A 20,062-nucleotide genomic window follows, 5' to 3' on the forward strand; every position below is an offset into this window, starting at 1 on the left:
TAAAGAAAAGTGGGAGGAATCACACTACCTGATTTAAGACTTACATAGCGACAGTAATCAAGGCTATCTCATAATGGTAGATCCATTATGACAAATAGATCCATGAAACATAATAGGGAACTAAGAAGTAGCCCCCATAGAAAGTATGGCCAGATTATTTTTGACAAACTTGCAAAAGCAATTCAATGGAGAAAGGATAGTCTTTTCAACAAATGGTTCTGGAACAACTAAATATCCACATGGAAGAAAAATGAACTTTGACCTAAATCTCACATCATAAACGACAGTGAACCCAAAATGGTTCATAGATTTAAACATAAAACTATAAAACACTTAGAAGAAAACATAAGAGAAAATCCTCAGGGTCAGGGACCTGGTGGCATGTTCTTAGACATGACACTAAAAGCATGATCTATAAAAGAAAAAATAACTACCTGGACTTCATCAAGAGTTAAAGCTTTTGCTCTGTGAAATACTCTGCTAAGAGAATGAGAAGACAAGCTACGGATGGGAGAAAATATTTGCAAACCATCTATCTGACAAGGGACATATCTAAAATACATAAAGAATTCTCAAAACTCAATGGTAAAAAACTAAACAATTCGATTAGAGACACTTAAAAGATATGAAGAGATATTTCACTGAAGAGGATATGCAGAAGGCAAACACATACATGAAAAGACATTTAACATCACTATTGATTTGGAAAATGCAAGTTAAGACTATGATGAGATACCACTACACACTTAGTAAAACAGCTAAAATGAAAAACCGTGTTTATGCTAATTGCTGGTGAGGATGTGTCTCATACATTGCTGGTGGAAATGAAAAATGGTACAGCAACGCTGGATAAGACTGGCAGTTTCTTTACAAACCGAATATATATAAACACATATGTTAATCCATGCAATCATACTCCTGAGCATTTATCACAGAGAAATAAAAACTTATGTTCACACAAAAACCTGTACACAAATGTTTATGGTACATTTATTTGTAATAGCCCCAAATGGAAACAAAATGTCCTTCAAAAAGTGAATGGTTAAACATAGGTGATACGTCCATACCGTGGACTATTACTCAGCAATAAAAGAACAAGCTAATAACCTAAATGGATGTCAAGGGCACTACACTGACTAAAAAAAAAAAAAATCAATCACAAAGGTCATACATACATGATGAAAATTATAGAGATGGAGAACAGATTAGTGGTTTTCAGAGCGTGGGGACGATGGTGGGAGGAGGAATTGTGACTATAAAAGGAGCATCACAAGGGACATCTCTGATGATGGAATACTCCTATATCCTGAGGGCCACACCCAAATCCACACGTGGTAAAATGGCACAGGACTCCACACATGCTTCGTGCCATTCTCTCTACTATTTGTGCATCTATAATTATTTCAAAATAAAGTTTAAAAAAATCTGTTGAGGGAAGTCTGAGGGTGGTCTGCCTTTCACAGTCCTAAAGGGATTCCATTGCATTTCTCTTTCTGTTTCAATATTTTAATCCCTTTCAAAATGTTAAAAGGCTCAAAGCCACTGTTTTTATAATTCCTTACTTACAATTTCTTCCAACTTCCTTGGCTGTCAATGAGCTGGGACTGTGGACCAAGCCACAGCTAATTCAGAGAATGGAATGAAATGAAGTGAGAGAGCGCTGAGGCCATGCCCAGGGCTTACCCTGATTTACTACTTGGAGGTACGGGGGCGGGGGAGGGCTCTGAGGGGCCCATAGTCTCCAGAAGCTCTGGAAAGGGCGAGAGGCCATTGCTCAAGCTGGGCACTTCAGGTGGCCGTGGCTGCCAGACGCGGAGCAGGTGAAGGTCAAGCATCAGCTCTAAGCCCACCTTCCAAACCACGCCATCAGGGTGGGACACTGCAGACACAGTCAGCAAAGGACACAGGGCCCATCGCACTTTGCACTGTGCTCATTCTTACCACATGTGCTAGGGAGACCCAGCACATGCCGGGACTGGTTATTGGTGGCACACCGAGGAAGGCTGGGACTGGTAGCCAGAGGCTGTGCTTTACAAGAGACTGGAGTCCACAGAACAGTAAGGACTTTTGGTGGTGTGAGAGGTAGGGAGGGTCGGGGACTGGCTAGGAAGAGGTCTTACCTCTAAAACAAGGTCTGAATTTTCATGCCTTCCAATCGTAGTGCTTTTATTCAGGACAAAATAGCCTTCTGCACTCTTTAGATAGGCTTTCATATTCTCTGCTTTCCCTATAAAAGGTTTTCAGAAAACAATTTTGTTAGAAAAATACAGTCCTCTAATTATTCAATGTCATATTTAGAATGAATGGAATACACCATAATGTCCACAGGAGAAGTCAGCAGAGGTAGGAGTGGATAGCTGGATTTAACAATGATCACAATGATAATTCCGCACATTTTTAAGACTGTCCTTTTAACAGTGATAGCCGGCATAGATGAGCTTGCTTCTAATCACAAGAGGACATCGTTTATGTAACTCAGAGCACAAACAAGCAATAGCAAAAAAAAGAAACCCAAACAAATCTGAATTCCACTGATAACCGCTCTCCACCTCCCATTAAGCTTAGTTTGGGGTTAGTTATCTGACAGAATCAAATACTCAGTGTTACTAACCCACCACTTACTAGCTCTGTGTCTCTGAGTGAGTTACTTATTCTCTCTCTATGCCTCTGTTTCCTCATCTGTAAAATGGGGCTAATGATACTCTGTATCCCAGAGTTTTGTGAGGATTAAATGTGAAGCATCTAGAATGGTGATTGCTACACTAAACACCCATTTGTCCTACTGTGATTGTGACTGTTATTAATCTTGGGCTTCTGAACTTTGACTCAATAAACCCCAACTTCTACAGAGCTTCTTAAAGTGTGGAAGAGTCAGTCATCAAGGAAATGGGCATTAGAAGATACTTTCTTTTTAAGTCAGCGCATTCCTTCATATATTTAGGTTGAAAAAAAATGATTTCCAAAGACAAAATATCAAGATTATAGCTTGGCTGTATGGTCAAGACTCTGTACGTATCTTTTCCTGGCATTTTATTAGGAAAATGTCAAACACACAGAAAAGTTGAAAGAAGTGGATGGTGAACTTCTATAGAACCACCACCCAGATTCTACAATCAACATTTTGCTCTATTTGCTTTATCACATATCTACCCATCTATACATTTTATATTTTAATGCATTTCAAAGTAAACCCTATACATGTTTTTAAATTTTATTTATTTATTTTTGGCTGTGTTGGGTCTTCGTTTCTGTGCGAGGGCTTTCTCTAGTTGTGGCAAGCGGGGGCCACTCTTCATCACGGTGCACGGGCCTCTCACTATCGCGGCCTCTCTTGTTGTGGAGCACAGGCTCCAGATGCGCAGGCTCAGTAGTTGTGGCTCACGGGCCTAGTTGCTCCGTGGCACGTGGGATCTTCCCAGACCAGGGCTCGAACCCATGTGCCCTGTATTAGCAGGCAGATTCTCAACCACTGCGCCACCAGGGAAGCCCTATACATGTTTTTTATTTTTTATTTATTTATTTATTTGTTTGTTTGTTTGTTTATTTATTTTAATTTTTTTTTTTTTTTTTTTTTGCGTTACGCGGGCCTCTCACTGTTGTGGCCTCTCCCGTTGCGGAGCACAGGCTCCGGACGCACAGGCTCAGAGGCCATGGCTCACGGGCCCAGCCGCTCCGCAGCATGTGGGATCCTCCAAGACCGGGGCACGAACCCGTGTCCCCTGCATCGGCAGGCAGACTCTCAACCACTGTGCCACCAGGGAAGCCCATATATACATGTTTTTTAAAACATAAAAATTTCAGTGACTTCAGCTGGTTCCAAGATGTTGATGATAATTCACATGATATTGGAATTCTGATCCATCTCAGTGCCATGTCAAAGATAGCCTCTTTTCTTTTTTTCCTTTTTTTTTTTTTGGCTGTGTGGGGTCTTCGTTGCTGCATGCGGGCTTTCTCTAGTTGCGGCGAGCGGAGGCTACTCTTCCTCACGGTGCGCAGGCTTCTCACTGCGGTGGCTTCTCCTGTTGTGGAGCATGGGCTCCTGGTGTGCAGGCTTCAGTAGTTGAAGCACGTGGGCTCAGTAGTTGCGGCACACGGGCCCTAGTTGTGGCTCGCTGGCTCTAGAGTGCAGGCTCAGTAGTTGTGGTGCACTGGCTTAGTTGCTCCGAGGCATGTGGGATCTTCCTGGACCAGGGCTCGAACCCGTGTCCCCTGCATTGGCAGGCGGATTCTTAACTGCTGAGCCACCAGGAAAGTCCCCAAAGTCTCTTTTCAACTGAAAGGTCACTGAAGTGTGAAGTTGTTAAACTGTGGATAAAAACAAAAATCTCTAGGTCTGACCGTCGAGGGTCTCCTGTCTGGCTCTGCTTTCCATCAACATCTCCATCATCATTCCATCACTGAATCCCTACTAAGTGCCAGGCACTGGGCTTTCCTTTTACACACATGGCCTCTTTTCACCCTCAGAACCACCCTGCGAGGCAGGTGTCAGTATTGTCCCGCTTTACAAATGAGGAAACTGAGACTCAGAGAAGTTAAGGTCACACAATAGTAAGTGTGTGACAACTCTGAGCCTTTGCATGTAACCAGTGTACAAACCTCCATTGCTGCTGGTGGGGCAGAGTAGGGGTGGGGGAATTGCACTGTCTGCTGACACTTGGCACATGTAATAAAAGAAAGTCCTTGAAACCAGCATTCTATGCTCTGAAAGGAAGACGAGACCCTACCTGGGGGTAAGAGAAATAAAAATAAGCAGCATAGTTTATATTTGTAAACTTTGAGGCCTGTGGATGTCCCACAAATATTGATGCTTTCAGATAATGAGAAATACATTTGATTAAGTTCGCTGTCATGTATACAGGGGAAAAGACATTTCCTCTTCCCAAAGAACCATGCTCTGCTGCCTTCAGTTATTAATCTTCAATTGCAGAGGACCATGTTAGCACGCAACACATTCAAGTCTAATTAAGCTAAAATGGAAACGTCCAAGAAATGTCTCTTCTGCAGGAAAACCACAGGAAAAGCCACTAATCTAAAACTTAAACTTGGATTATGCGCATATTTGTTTTTTAGCTCTCACCCCAGACGTCCCCAAGGCTGGGGTCTTCTCTCTGCTCAGACGTCCCCCCTCGGGGCAACCACCTGACCACTCTGGCTAAAGGTACCCTCAGTCATGTTATTCCCCTGCTAGTTTTCCCCTGCTGTGTTTCCTTCCTTGTACTTATCATTCTCTGACATGTTCTTGTTCCTTTCTTTAGTTATGCTTGCTGTTGGTTTCTCTTTCACTAACATATATGTTCCTGGAAAACCAGAACTGTGTTCATTTTGTTCAGAAGCGATTCTTCATGGGTATGTTGTGTTTGTACCCATCTTCAGAGCAAAGGCATTGAAAGATTTTGTCCTGCACTCACTTTCCGAGGATGCTTGTATGGCAAACAGCTTGGGAGGATACAGGTAATGTTTCTAATAAAGATAACGGCTCCTTCTGGGGCAAAAGTTGGGCAGGTTTGCTAGCAGCCCCTTTCAAAGATTGCAGTTTCCTGAGTTTGGAGTTCCTTACCTGGGACACAGACCCACTGTGCGCACAGCATCCACACTGGCTGCTCTGCACCACCCCGAGGGACTTTCAGGGCAACAGGAACCAATGTGCATATGCAGCTCTGCTGCCTGTTATGTCGGCTGTGCTGTGAGTAATCAAGTTCTTTGTTTCTGGCCCAGGAGTCTCTTGTCTTCTGCCAGGAACTATAAGCTGGGCAGGCTAACTTACTAACTTTCAAACAGGGTCAAATGTCAGACCCTTTGCAGTTCCTGCCAGTTCTGTGCATTACCCCTTCTCCAGGGCAGGGGGCGGCAGGGGGGCAGAACCTGACACATAGTAGGTGCTTGGGAAACACTTGCTGAGTGAATGAAAATACAAAGGGCACCTCAAAGCAAGTCAGTACAGCCAGCTGGCTAGGAAGCTTTGATAGTAACTACCTTTCATTTTTCCCGTCAGTATCTAGCTTACATGACTCCTTGGAAAACCTAAATTCTATCTCTTTAGCTTTTGGATTGGACAATATTTCTCCACCTTCATTTTGCCCTGTGCATCACTTCCTTGCGTGAAAACACTGTCAAAGTAATTTGAATGTGTGGAGCTCTGTGAATTCGTTCTTACTCAGTGCCATGGAGCACCAGCCACAGGAAAGAGCAAAAGGGCTTCAGTCATCTGCGTTCCCCCGACCACTTTGGATGGCTCAGAATTGGGCTATAGGAGCAAACTTTCTTTTGAGGTTTACAGTGGCCTCAAAGTTCCTTAAAGAAGGGGAGTTCAGGTAAGGGGCGGGTGTGTGTGTGTGTGTGTCTCTGACCATTGGGTGGGTGTTGTCCATAAATCAGGGGAAACAGGGGTTCCTCTCTTAATCCCAGCTATACCCACAGGACATCCAAGAGCTGGTGCCCAGGAGAGGCTTAAAGCTCCTGTGCCGCCTCCCTTGGGGGGCGAGGTAGGGGCTGCACTTAGGAAGGAACGGCTGGTGTTGGGGCACCTTTTCTGGGGTGCTCCTGGCGACCCGAGCCTGGATCAGAGAGTTCGGACTCGGCTGGCGCCGGGTCCCCTGCCTATCCCAACACCCTTGACCTCGCAGGGCTGGCCTCCTCCGGCCCAGGTTTCCGCCCGCCGCCTCCTCGCGCGCCGCTCTCACCTGGCCTGAGGAAGAAGCCCACGCCTCGTCCTCTGCCAAGAAGCCCTGACCTCCGCCCTGCCGCCCTCCCGCGGAGTCTTCAGGCGACAGCCCGCAGCCCTCGCGCCCGCCTGGCCTTTGTACGAACGTCGCCACGGCAACGCCATTCTGACGGCCGAGCTGGGGAGGGGCGTGGCGTGCGAGGCGCCCGAGGATGAGGGGGAGGTGCGCTGGGAGCACCCGGCCAATTACAGCCCGCTGCAGCGCTGGGAGCCCTCCCCGACCTGCCCCCTAGAGGTCCCCAGCCCCGTTTCCAGGATGGGGAAACAGGCTCAGTGTTCACAGAAGTAGCTCCAAGTCTTACAGCGGGGAAGGAGCAGCCTCAAAAATCCTTCCTAGTGATCTTAGCTCCAGGCTCGGTGCGTTGAGGAGGGGGTGGTCAGGCGTGGGAGGGTAATGGAGCTGAACCAGGAGAAGCCTGGAGGTTAGTCCCCCCCGTCCCACCCGAATCTCTAGTTCTCTCTGTTGTGGAGGAGAAAACAGAGTAAGCTGGGGGACCATCACTTCTGGGGATGGGGGTGGAGATGGGAGATGGGTGCGGTGGAGGGAACGCTTCTGAAAGAATGGAAGATTCTCCCACGTGCTAGGGAAGGGGTATTTACAAGCCCACAGCCTTACTGTTCCTGTCCTTCCCTGTCAAAACTCGCGTTTATTCATTCATGTGTTCTTTACTTCTACAAACATCACCTGAGTCCCTACAAGGTCAGACGGTGGCCCCAGTGTTGACCTGGATCAGATCCTTAAGAAATCCCCCCGCACCCCCCATGGGCACGGGGCTGGGGGGATGGAGCGTGTGGAGAAGACATGCAAATGCCAACTATCTCCCCTTACCCCATGTCACCTCTTTTCAGATCAGCCCCTTCTGTCTGGGAGCAGAACAGCCCTGCTGACTACCTACAGAATGCCTCATTTCCCTGCCAGGAAATGACGGACAAGGTGCCCCAAGACAAACTCAAAATATTCATCTGAGAAAGATGAAAGATGGCAGACTCCACTCTAGTCAATTAGAAGAAGATATAAGAGAGAAAAATCATGGAAATCGATATGGGATGGAATATATGGTAAAGATGCTCCCACATGCCTAGAGGCTCTTAGAAATGCACATTCCCTGGCACAGACCTCAGAGATTCTGATTAAGCAGCTCTGGAGCATGGTCCAGGAATGAATTTGTTGCATTCTTGCAAATTCCTTGTGCATTTGTTTAAAGCTTGGCAAAACCTCAGGACTTATTCAACCCTGCAGTTGAATCGCAGAGCCCTCCCAGCACTTGTGCCTAGAAATCTCTTCCAGGCCCTCAGTCAGCCTGGAAGGTTCTGCCTGGGTTAGTTCCATTCGACCAGAAAGACCTTAGGAATGTATGAGGAGTGACCACAGAGGCCGGGGCCCTGAGTGGTAACTTCAGAGGAACAGAGAGGGTCAGGCTCAACTCTCCAGGCACATTTCTGCCTCAGGGCCTTTGCAGTTACTGTTTCTTCTCCCTACCAGGCACTTCCCCCAGGGATCTCCTTCAGCTCCTTTAGATTTTTACTCAAGTATCACCCTATTTAAAAGGGTCTTGGAATTCCCTGGCAATCCAGTGTTTAGGACTCAGTGCTTTCACTGCCCAGTTCGATCTCTGGTCGATCCTGCAAGCCCCATGATGCCACCCAAAAAAAACAAAACAAAACAAACCCCCCCCCAAAAAACATGAATAACAAAACAAACACCTCACTCTATTGCTCTTCCCTTCATCTTACCACTCCTCTAACATGCTATTTATTTAGTTTCCTTCTCTTATTTGTTGTCAGTCTCCCCACTCCCAACTCCCCCCTGCCCCCAACTTAAGCTCCATGAGGGCAGGGATTTTTTTCTCTTTTGTTCACTGCTGTATCACCAGTACCTAGAACAGTGCCTGAATGAACGAATGAGTGAATGAACAGGGGCAGCCCTTGCCACCCGCCCACAGCCTTGCCTCCTACTCTTGAGCTGCTGAGCTGAACTGTCCTTACCCCAGGACCTAGGCTTCTGTAGCCTTGGCCCTCCCCAGCCCCACCCCCATCTCCATGCTTGTCTTCAATGTCATCAACATGAGCACAGAACGCAACCCTGCTCACTGCCAGCCAGACCCTATGGAGCCCATCCAGGCCAGCCTGGAGCCGGAGCCGCCCATGGCCCCCTGATAGGCTTGGGAGAGCATATGTTGCCATTAGTCCATCTCTCGATGAGGAAATACTAAACGGAGAACAAAGCTGGCATTCAGGCTCACTGGAGCAGAAATTGCCAAATCTTGATTGGATCCTGCCGCTCCCCACAGGATGCCACAGTCATCTCAAAGGGTGTGTGAAAGTCTAAAAACCCAGTTCCATGTCATCCACTTAAATTTCAAAAACAGAAACTAAAATACCCCAATAACTCATGGCTTTATCATAGCATGTCCTGGGCTGAGTGAGAGTTGTACTTTGCAATGATAGGGTGATCAAAATACTGCACCTGGGGAATTCCCTGGCGGTCCACTGGTTAGGACTTGGTGCTTTCACTGCCATGGCCCGGGTTCAATCCCTGGTGGGGAAATTAAGATCCCGCAAGCCACACGGCATGGCCAAAAAAAAAAAAAGAGGTTTCTAGCTTATATGGGCTCCTTGGTGATGCCTGTAATCAATCAATCTTATTGAGCTCTGGGTGGCTACCAAGGCTGTACTGTATCTCAATCAACATCAGGATGCTGGTGTCTGAAAGGCCTGGGTCCAGGTCCCAGCTTTGTCATTCCCAGCTGTCCTCCTAATACTGGAGCGAGTGATGTTAACTCCGGGCTTTCCACCCGCAGGGCACTGTCCCAGTCCTTCCTGTGGATCATCTCATTTAATCCTCACCATAACCTGGGGCAGTAGGTGTGTGTGAAACACCTGGAACAGGGAGCTCTGCAGAGAAGCGCTCAAAAATGTCGTGACAGGTATTATTTCTATCACATCACTCCCACTTGAACAGGAAAATAGGGCTCAAGAGACATGGAGGTATGTGACCAAGGTGACACAGCCAGAAAAGGATTTGAATCTAGATGACTGTGATGGGAAGGTATTTTCCCCGGGGACCACAGATGACAAGTGTCACAGCCACGAGACACCCATGCTCACCACCTGCTTTTCCTCCGCCCTGAACAATCTGGGCTTCTGGCTGTCCTGAAGTTTTGGCAGTGCCTGCAGCAAGAGGGGGAGGGAGCTGAGGCCAAGAGGGGGTAGCTGGGGCTTGCCAGGGACCTCTCCTGCCACCCACTGGGCTTCTTTCCTGCAGGACCTCTGCCCCATAAAATCTCATTGGGCCGCAGTTACCTTCCCTGGGCTGTCCTTGACTGGGAGAGCCCATCCACTGTGCCCCCTTCCCAGATCTGCTTGTTGTCCCCTGCATTCCAACAAGCAATGAATGCTGGCCTCCTGCCTGGAAGAGGTAGGGAGCTTGCCCAGCCTTTAAGGGGTAAGAGAGAGCCAGGGAAAGAGCTGGAACAGGAGAAAGGGAGTGTAAAAGAGAGAGAGCGCTCGAAGATCAGGAAGTAGCTAAGCTGTTGAGTAGGTGTCAGATGGGAGAGCAAAGGCCCATTGGAGGCTCCACAGTCCATTCATAACCTGACGCTATGGGCTAAGGAAATGCAGGTTTTTATACACACACACACACACAGGTTCACAAAAGTAAATTCAAACCACAAAATCACAGCTGGTCACTGAGGCCTTCTGCAGCCGTGCTCACCCCCTTCCCCTGTCAGAAAATGAGAAATCACCCAGGTGTTTTCTCAGATAGAGACAAGGCTGGTTGGGACATTCATCTCTTGCAAATCAGAGCTTTGCCACGGAGCTTCCCTGGTGGCGCAGTGGTTGAGAATTTGCCTGCCAATGCAGGGGACGTGGGTTCGAGCCCTTGTCTGGGAGGATCCCACATGCCGCGGAGCAACTAGGCCCGTGAGCCACAACTACTGAGCCTGCGCGTCTGGAGCTTGTGCTCTGCAACAAGAGAGGCCGCGATAGTGAGAGGCCTGTGCACCGCGATGAAGAGTGACCCCCGCTTGCCACACCTGGAGAAAGCCCTCGCACAGAAACGAAGACCCAACACAGCCAAAAATAAATAAATTAATTAATTTTTAAAAATTAAAACAAAAACAAAAAACTACTCTCTAAAAAAAAACAACAACACAGAAAAAAAAGCTTTGCCAGGGAGGTCAGTCTGTATGTTCTGTTTGAAAACTGCAGATGAAGGGTGCTGATCCCACCTCTGATCGGCCTGGTTTCGTTTGTTTGTTTGTTTTATTCTGTCTGTACCTCACTTCTCTCACCTGTAAAATGGAGGTAATAACAGCATTGACTGGAAAGACCAAATGGGTTAATATGTGTGAAGTAGTAAACTGTGCCCGGTACCACAGACTCCTTCTGTGAATGTCCGCGTTGCTGTCTGTCTCTTTGCTTGTTTTTGTTGCTTTCTTGATGATGTGGGAGGACAGCACCATCTCAACCCGATCACAGCCATCCTGGGGAGAGCTTTGATTTGCATCGTCTCAGTCCCAACCCAGAGCAAACTTGACCTCAGAACACTCGCATATCATCTTGCTTGTTGCCCAGGGACCTTTCTGGGTGTGGGTGTCAGAGGCAGGCTGAGCTCCCCTGATCGCTGCTAGAGGGATTCTGAGAATCCAGCTGGTCTCTGTGGGGTGGCACCTGCAGGACAACTCCATAAATTCGACTTGCAGGCATCCAGGCAAATCAACCTCCACTACTTCTTTTTTTGAGATTAACAATGAACCATTATGAATGAGGTGAACCAAACTAGCTAATATTTATTGAGGCTTGTTAGGTACCAGCTGCTATGCCATGCACTGTTTTATTTAATTCTTAGCCCAACCCATTTTACAGAGGCGGGCTCAGAAAAGTCAAGTAACTTGCCCAGTTACAAATCTTGTAAGTGATAGGTCCAAGATTCGAACCCTGGCTGTTGGACTCCAGCATATTGTCATTTTTGTAAACTTTTGTTTTCAAAACATAATCTACATCTCGAAAAGAGCACAACTGATAAGTGTACGCTTGAAGAATTTTCACAAAGTGTATGCACCCACCCTAACCAGAACCCAGAACAAGAAGCAGAACATTACCACCCGCCCCCGCCCCTCCGAGAAGACTCCCTGTGCTCACTTCTGGTTAGCCCCTCCCGCTTGTCTCACTTCCAATCATAGATTAGTTCTGCTTGTTTTTGAACTTCATGGAAATGGAATCTTACAGATTCCATTTGCTGCCTGGTTTCTTTCACTCAACTATGTGAGGTTCGACCACGTTGTCTGATGTAGCTGTGGTTCATTCATTCTCACTGCTGCATTGCATTACACTCCGTTATCTATTCCTGCAGAACAAATTATGGCAAACTTAACGGATCCAAAAAACACACACTTATGTCACAGTTTTTGTGGGTCAGGAATCCGGGCACTGCTTAGCTGGGTTCTCTGCTCAGGGCCTCTCCCAGGCTGCAATGAGGGAGGTGGCCAGGGCTGGGGTCTCATCTGAGGCTCAGCTGGGGAAGGATCCTCTTTCCAGTTCATGTGGTGGTTGGCAGGATACAGTTCCCTGAGGGTTGTTAGTTAGTCTGAGGGCCTCACCTCCTTGCTGGCTGTTAGCCAGAGATCCTGCACTGTTTCTTGCCATGTGGGCCTCTCCATAAGGTGGCTTGCTTCATCAAAGCCAGTGAGAGTCCATAGAGAGAGTCTCCAGGCAAGATGGAAGTTACAATCTTCTGTAACATAATCACAGAAATGACATGCCCATCACCTTTGCAGCATCTACTGATTAGAAATAAGGTACAGTTCTGCCTACTCTCAAGGGGAGGGGACACAGAGGTGTGAACACCAGGGATAATTGGGGGCCGTTGTGTATGCCTTTTGGTATGCACATGTGCACATATCTCTTGGGTATATATCTAGGAGTAGAATTTCTGGGTCACACATACGTCCCGCTTTACGAGATTCTGCCAAACATTTTTCCAAAGTGCAGGTACCCTCTACACTCCCTCAGCAGGCTATGAGCTTCCCAGTTAGAACACATGATTTTAATACACTCCTCCCCTCTCTCCTTACAGAAGGGGTGTTTGAGCTGGGGCTCTTTGGGACGACAGGTCCTAATTCTAGCCCCATGTCAGAATCACTGAATTCCCGGGCCGCTTCGCCAGACATTCTGATCATTTGAGGGCTCAGATACAAACTGGAAGGTCCACTCCATGAGGCGAGGATCCCTGTATCCTTGGTGCCCGGAGCAGTACCTGGCAGAAGTGCCTGGCAGGTACCAGGGAGCTGGCACTCAATAAATGTTTTTTTGATTAAGTGAATGAGTTTAGGAACTATTGTTCAAGAGATGGGCCCCAGGGCGGGTATAAGCTGCTTAAATGGGAAGGAAACTTTGTTGTGTCTGAGGCTGTGTGCATTTTTCTGGGAAGAGGGCTCAGAACCTCAACCAGGTATGTCCCCAACAAAGGTTAAAGGCCGCTGTGATTGGCTACTGTCCGGCTTAGGTATTTTATCACATGAAGAAAAAACTGGTCCCACGGTAGGAGGCATGGGAACTGTGGACAAGGTCCCATGGTCCTTAGAAGTAAAAAGTGAGACAGTGCTTGCCTGGGGTGGCTCATAAACTGAGACCTTGCTTGTTTTGACCTTTGACCCATGGTAGCTCTTTTGGTACATCTAGCCACTGCCTGGCCTCCTGGGACCCTCCCTGTGTCTGTCTGTTGAACAGAAAATTCCAGAAGGCCTCGGTGCCCTGAGTTTCCATCAGGGGCAAGCCAACATGAGCCCTAGCTTTTGAAAAACCCCTTTCAATCCATAGAAAGCCTCCCAGTTTATCTGGTTTGAAATAACCTCATCCTTTGTCACCTTCTCTCTTGTTTTCTGGAGGTTGCTCAGCGTCTTGCTGCTCTCTGCATTCTTTTCTCACGGGAACAGTGCACCTATTTTGGGCATTTTGTCGTTGTTGTTTTGGGTCATTCCCGTCACACATTTTTTATATTCCTTCCCAGTCAGATCAATCTCATGCCCTCTAGACATTTCTTCTCAGGTTTCCTCTGAATCATTTCGTTTGTTCTAAATATGTCCAGTGTTTCCTCCTTCCTCACTGCACTCCACATAGACCCTCTCTTTTCCCCGGAACAACTGTTCTTTTCTTTCAAATCCCTGACCCAAATCCTCATCTTTCACCATGTTTTCTGACTTCTCCTAAGAACTGATTGTTTTTTGAAACTTAAGCCTCAAATATCATCCCTTCTAATCTGCGTCTGAATTTGGATCACGGTCAAGAAGCAGGCGAGACAGGAACGTGGCTGCGTAATTAGGATCCTCAGCAGAAGGGCTGAGTGTTCATCGGGGGGGTCAGAGGGGCCTGGGGATGGAGGGAGAGGTATCTTCTTCTGCCTCGGGTAGGGCTTAGGGTGGGGTTGTCAGGAAAGCTCTAAGAAAAAAGGACCCATTTGACTTGAGTTCTGAAGGATGAGTAGGATTTCCGGAGGCAGAGCAGGGAGAGAAGAGGATGGTCCAGGGCAGGAGCAGTGGGAATGGAGGCTAGAAGACTAGTCATCAGAGAAGCTAGGGACAGGAGTACAGAAGGAGAGGGGTGGCCAGGTGCTGAGACCGCAGACTGAAGGTCCATGGTCAGCCCTCAGATATGTTTGTCTAGCTTTCCCAGCGTGTTAAAAGACTTTTAATTAGTTGCTGAATGGAGAGGTCTCTTTCTGTGGAGTGACAGAGAAACCTATTCAAATTGTCTTTAGCATGAATGCAAATTCACTGGTTACCAAAAATGAAAATTCTAGAGGGAACCTCTGGGTTCAGGCTCAGATGATTTCATGAGGCCTTGGCCTCTCTCCAGCTCTCAGGGTATCTTTGAACCACGTGGATCCAACCTTAGACAGAATCTCTGTATAATGGTCACAAAAAGGCGGCCAAAGCTCCAGCCCTTACATCTTCTCAGCTTTGAATTCCATAGGGAAGGATAAGAGTCTTTTTCCTAAGCTTCCCCCAATGGCCTCACTGCTTCTCATTTTCTCTGGGTGGGTCACAAGCCCATTGCTGAGCCAATTATTGTGGCCCAGGAGACTGCTCTGATTGGCTGAGCTTGAGCCAACGTGCCCATCCCTGAAGCCAGAAGTGGAATCAACACCATCTCTGAGAAACTGGACTGAGACTAGGAGAAAGGTGTTGTCCTCAAAGGGGGATGATAACACCATAATATTTTAGAAGAGAGGTGAATTGTTATTAGGTGACAAAAACCAGATGTCTACCACAGTAGCCAACATGTACAGCTCATTGACATCTGGATTTATGCCTTTTTTTGGGAAAATGGGAATATCTGGCAATACCTGGACTCTCTTCTTGTATATAGATCAACAATCTGCTGGGGTTGAGAAGAGGCTCCCTCTTTAGATACAGCCTATGTTCTGCCTGCCCAATGCACTGCTCATATTTCCTCTCTGGCTCCTGGAAGCACTTGAATTTTTATTGCCAGCATAATTTGATTCTGTAAAGAAATCTGTTTTCCCCACCAGAATGGAAGAGCCAAATGTACAGGGGTCAAATAGCTCTCCTGTGCTCCCACAAACTCCTGAGGACAAATGCCTGGCCATTTTGATAGTCTCATTCCTTGCTCATTTTAAAAGCCTTCTTTAAAAAAAATATTGAATACATAGTGATTTTAGAATCTGTTATCTGATAATTCCAACATCTGAAGTCTTTGGGTGGGAGTGGCGGGGGGGGTCTCAATGTCTTGTTTGTTGTGTCTGTTTACTCTGGCTCATACTGACTTATTGCTTGGATGTTTAGTAATTTGACTGTGATCTCATTCTTGATTGAACTTAATCTGTGGGAATCCTGAGGGGTCTGATTCCTGGCTGCTTTTCTCTCGGAAGTCTTTTTTGTTTGTTTCAGCTGGATGCCAGGGATGCTAATAACCTCTGAACACTGACATTTATTTCCTCAACTTGGAGTTTTCCCACTGAATACATGGAGTGTAAACTTGAGCCCCAGACCCACGTGGTTACAAACCTTCAGGGTGATCATCATCATCATCAGTATTGTGGCCATTATTAGTTTTCCCCTCCAGAGCCACATTGAAAACTTCAGGTTTTCATAGGCTCCGCTTTCTGAAAGACCAGAAAAAAAAAAATTTAAGCCCTCCTCTTGCCAGGGTGTGGAGCACCTTTGAGGGTGCCAGCTTAATACAGGCATCTTAGACTTGGTTAGCTCACTTTGCAAGGCCCAAGGCTTAATCTCCCGTTTCCTGCACTTATTAAACGCAAATGGCTTCCTCATTTGCTTACACTTTGGTTGTAGCTCACTCTGTTTGTGTTGTGTGTCTGTATGTTCCTTTGAGATTGCCTACATAAAAATTGTTTTTTATTATGGGATTTTGGAAACACACACAAAACTAGAGAAGCCTGCGATTAACTCCATGTATTCATCATCCAGCTTCAACATTTTCCGAGTGTTCTTTCATTCTTTTTTCTTCCTTTTTGAGTTTTTTTCTAGGTTAATTTAAAGCAAGTTGTGTCATTTCACCCATAAAGACATCCTAACTGAAAGGCCTTTTTTTTCCTTTACATTATCCCCGCCTTGACATTATCACAGCTAAAAATACTTATAATCATTCCTGAATATCATCTAATATTCAGTCCATGCTCACATTTCCTTGATTCTCTCAGAAATATCTTTTTTACTGTTGGTTTGTTAGAATCAGGATCCAGACAATGTCCACACATTACACTTGGTTGTTATGTCTCTGAAATGTCTTTAATTCTGTAACAGCAACTCCCCGCCCCTGACATTTTTTATCCCCCAGCCACTGATTTGTTGGAGAAACTGGGTCTTGTGTCCTGTAGAATATTCACATCCTGGATTTGGCTGATCACTTCCTCTTGGTTTCAGTTAACTTGTTCTTCTTTTCCCCATGTTTCCTGTAAACTAATAGTTAGATCTAGAGGACTGAGGAGATCAAAGTCTTTTTGTTGTCCAGGCGCCTTCATAGGCGGTACTGTGTGATCCATCCTGCATCACACAGTGAGCACATAATGTCTGGTCATCCTGTTTTTAACGATATTGAGATTGAATGGTAGGTCCAATGCTAACAGACTGAGCCATCCATTACAAAGTCCCCAATGGCTTTTTTTCCCCCAATAATTAACATTTTTAATTTTTCATTATGGTAAAATATACATAACATAACAGTTACCATCTTAACCATTTAAAAATATACAGTTCACTGATGTTAAGGATATTCACATTGTTGCTTAACCAACCTCCAAAAACTTTTCATCATGTAAAACCGAAACTGTGTACCCCTTAAACAACTACTCTCCATTTTCCCCTTACTGCAGCCCCTGGCAACCACCCATCTATTTTCTACTTCTATGAATCTGGCTACGCTAGGGACCTCATATAAGTGGAGTCATACGGTATTTGTCTTTTTAGTGACTGGCTTCTTTCACTTAGCATAATATCCTCAAGGTTCATCCATGTTGTAGCATGTGTCAGAATTTCCTTCCTTTTTAAGGCTGAATAATATTTCCTTGTGTGTATATACCTTGTTTTATCCATTCATTTGTAAATGGGCACTGGAGCTCATCCATCAACTTTTTACCTAATAGGTTTAGCATCCTTTGAGGATCATTCCCTGGATCCGTATTTCTTGTGGGGTCACAGAGTTGTGATTTTTTTCTGATTGTTATTCCTTTGGTAATTATTAGCTAGAATCCTTCATCAACCATTTGTTTATTTGTTTATCATAAAATACAGTTGGTTCAGGGAAGGCAGAATAAGAGATTGGTTCTTTCCTCCTATGTGTCATTATTCAAAGAAGCAACTGCCAAAGTGACCAGTGAGTTTTAAAAAATATCATTAGGAGTCTTTGATTTAAACAGTGTAGATGTGTTTTAATCCACTGAACTCATTATGTGGTTTGAGGCTCGTACTATGCCACCTCAGGGGTTCATGCAGGTTGGCTCCCGTGTTTTTGTTTTTCCAGGTGGAAACTACGCAGGATTTAGTGGTAACCACCTATGTTTGTATTGCATTGGTGTGGTCTTTAGACAAACAACTCTGCCTGTCAGTTTTCCTTCGCTGTACAAGGAAGTTGGACAAAATGAGCTCGAGCACCATTCCTGTTCAAAACTCTCCCTTTTGTAGCATTTTCATTACATAGAACAGTATGATTGAGTCATTGGATTCTTCCAGTCCTGTGACTGAATGCAGTTACCAACACCTTCCTTTCAGAAACATGAAAATTGCCACCCTGCTGATACTGTTTTTAGTCTACTTCTCCATACTGCATTTTCCCCCAGTAGACTTAAAGCTGTACCTCTCAGTTAGGGATATTTTGCCTCCCAGGGGACTTTTGACAATGTCTAGAGACATGCTTGATTGTCACACCAGGGAGGAGCTACTGGTATCCAGTAGGTAGAGGCCAGGGATGCTGCTAAACATCCTACAGTGCACAGGACGGCCCCCCTCACATAAATGCTCTCCGGCACCAAATATCATTAGTGCCAAAGCTGAGAAACCCTGACTTGAAGAAATCCATAGAGATAAAAGCATATTCCTCTTACTTATATGTTTCAGTGAAAGGAAGTACATATAAAAATGTACACATCTGAGAATTCGGCTTTCCATGACGTAGGACAATGAGATCGTCTGTTTTTAACCTACCCTTAGAATTTAGTCATTTGATGTGCATCTCCTTACTGTTTCCCCTTCAATCTTATTTCTGGCTCCTATTCTACCCCTTGAGACCTTTCTATTATTGGCCTGAGGGAAGGTTAATGGACAATTTTTACTGCTTTCAGGTCAATGGAAAAATCTTAGGTCTTAAATTTTTTTTTTTAGACTCGGGAAATAAACATCAAAATCAACTTTTATCGTAAATAGCAGTTAGATATTTTTGGTCCCAATTCCTCTTTGCCATTTTAATTCATTGAGTGGATATTTTCAATAAACTTAGCATTACCTTTCAAATTATTGCTCTCTTCTGCTCACAGCATCTCCTGTGAGATGTGTATTCCTGAATCTTTCTCTCTCATGCTTTTGTGCTGATTTGAAAGAACCCACTTGGTGCTAAAATGAATTTATCATTGGCAACTGCTAGAATGGTGTTTCCTTTCCTAATCAAAAAGTCAATTCGTGGGCTCATACTTTGAATCTGATTTTCAAAACAGACAACTAATTTGTCAGAAACAAAAAAAAATGCAGCTTTTATCTTTTTTGTGGTTGTTGTTCAGCTTTGAAAGAGGCAGCATTTAGATAAGGCAGGTACATTTATTTTTATTTTTGGCTGCGTTGGGTCTTTTTTGCTGCACACTGGCTTTCTCTAGTTGCTGCGAGCGGGGGCTACTATGCGTTGCGGTGCGCGGGCTTCTCATTGCAGTGGCTTCTCTTGTTGCGAAGCACGGGCTCTAGGCACATGGGCTTCAGTAGTTGTGGCACGCGGGCTCAGTAGTTGTGGCTCACGGACTCTAGAGCACAGGCTCGGTAGTTGTCGCACATGGGCTTAGTTGCTCCGCGGCATGTGAGATCTTCCCAGACCAGGGCTCGAACCCATGCCCCCTGCATTGGCAGGCGAATTCTTAATTACTGTGCCACCAGGGAAGCCCAGGCAGGTATATTTATTCACTTGTTTATATCAAGTATTCACACAATTTCTCTTTCCAACACATATATTCACAGCTTGTCAAGTTTTACCCAAAAAGTGAAGGAAAAAGCTTGCTATCCCATTATTATATGATTTTTCTCTCTTTTGTGTTTTGTTAAAGTAGATGCTGATGATTTTTCTTGACTGGACATATCATCAAGGATGCTTTCTGAAATAAGTCATCTTGATGATAAACACTAAGGACATTTTCTTGCATTTAAAGTTCCCATGCACCTCTCCAATTTTATACAGTATTGAGCCTAGGTGATCTCTGAGATGCATGCTGTATTGTTTGACATTGGTTCTTTTTTCTGATAAGGAAGACCTATAGCCCAGAAGGCTTTTTGCCATAACTTTTGCTTCCCAAATTGTATTCTAGTTGGTTTTGTTGTGGTTATTCAACCTCCATTAGTTCCAAGTATGCTTTTAAATAATCTAAAATTTCTCCCAATCAATTTGAGTTTCTAACTACTACTGACTCTTTTCTTTCCCACAGTTTTTATATTACAATTAAATTCCAGGTTTTAATGCACAGAGTTGGGACTGGAGATAGAGAAAAGGAGAAAGGGAAGAGAAGTCTGTTTATATCATGCCATGGAGAATTTGATTTATAGTTCTGGACTGGGGAGGGATAGGAAAACAGTCTTTGTAAAAGACTGTTCCTTTAAAGGAAAATGG

At 45.4% G+C, this 20,062-nt stretch overlaps 1 protein-coding gene across 1 annotated transcript in view; it reads right to left on the reverse strand.

The window, feature by feature from the left end:
- The window catches only part of LOC309808841 (forkhead-associated domain-containing protein 1-like), a gene marked incomplete at both ends in the record, with an annotated part of 99,491 nt that extends 97,278 nt beyond the window's left edge, over window positions 1-2,213 (reverse strand). Inside the window, one exon of the mRNA XM_082629413.1 lies at window positions 2,121-2,213. Within this exon, the coding sequence (XP_082485539.1) occupies window positions 2,121-2,213 (93 nt within the window). The remainder of the gene's footprint in view (window positions 1-2,120) is intronic.
- Between the last annotated feature and the right edge of the window lie 17,849 nt (window positions 2,214-20,062).

This window comes from Mesoplodon mirus, assembly GCF_964341445.2.
Source record: "Mesoplodon mirus genome assembly, chromosome: 7".
In the NCBI taxonomy this organism is placed as follows: domain Eukaryota; kingdom Metazoa; phylum Chordata; class Mammalia; order Artiodactyla; family Ziphiidae; genus Mesoplodon; species Mesoplodon mirus.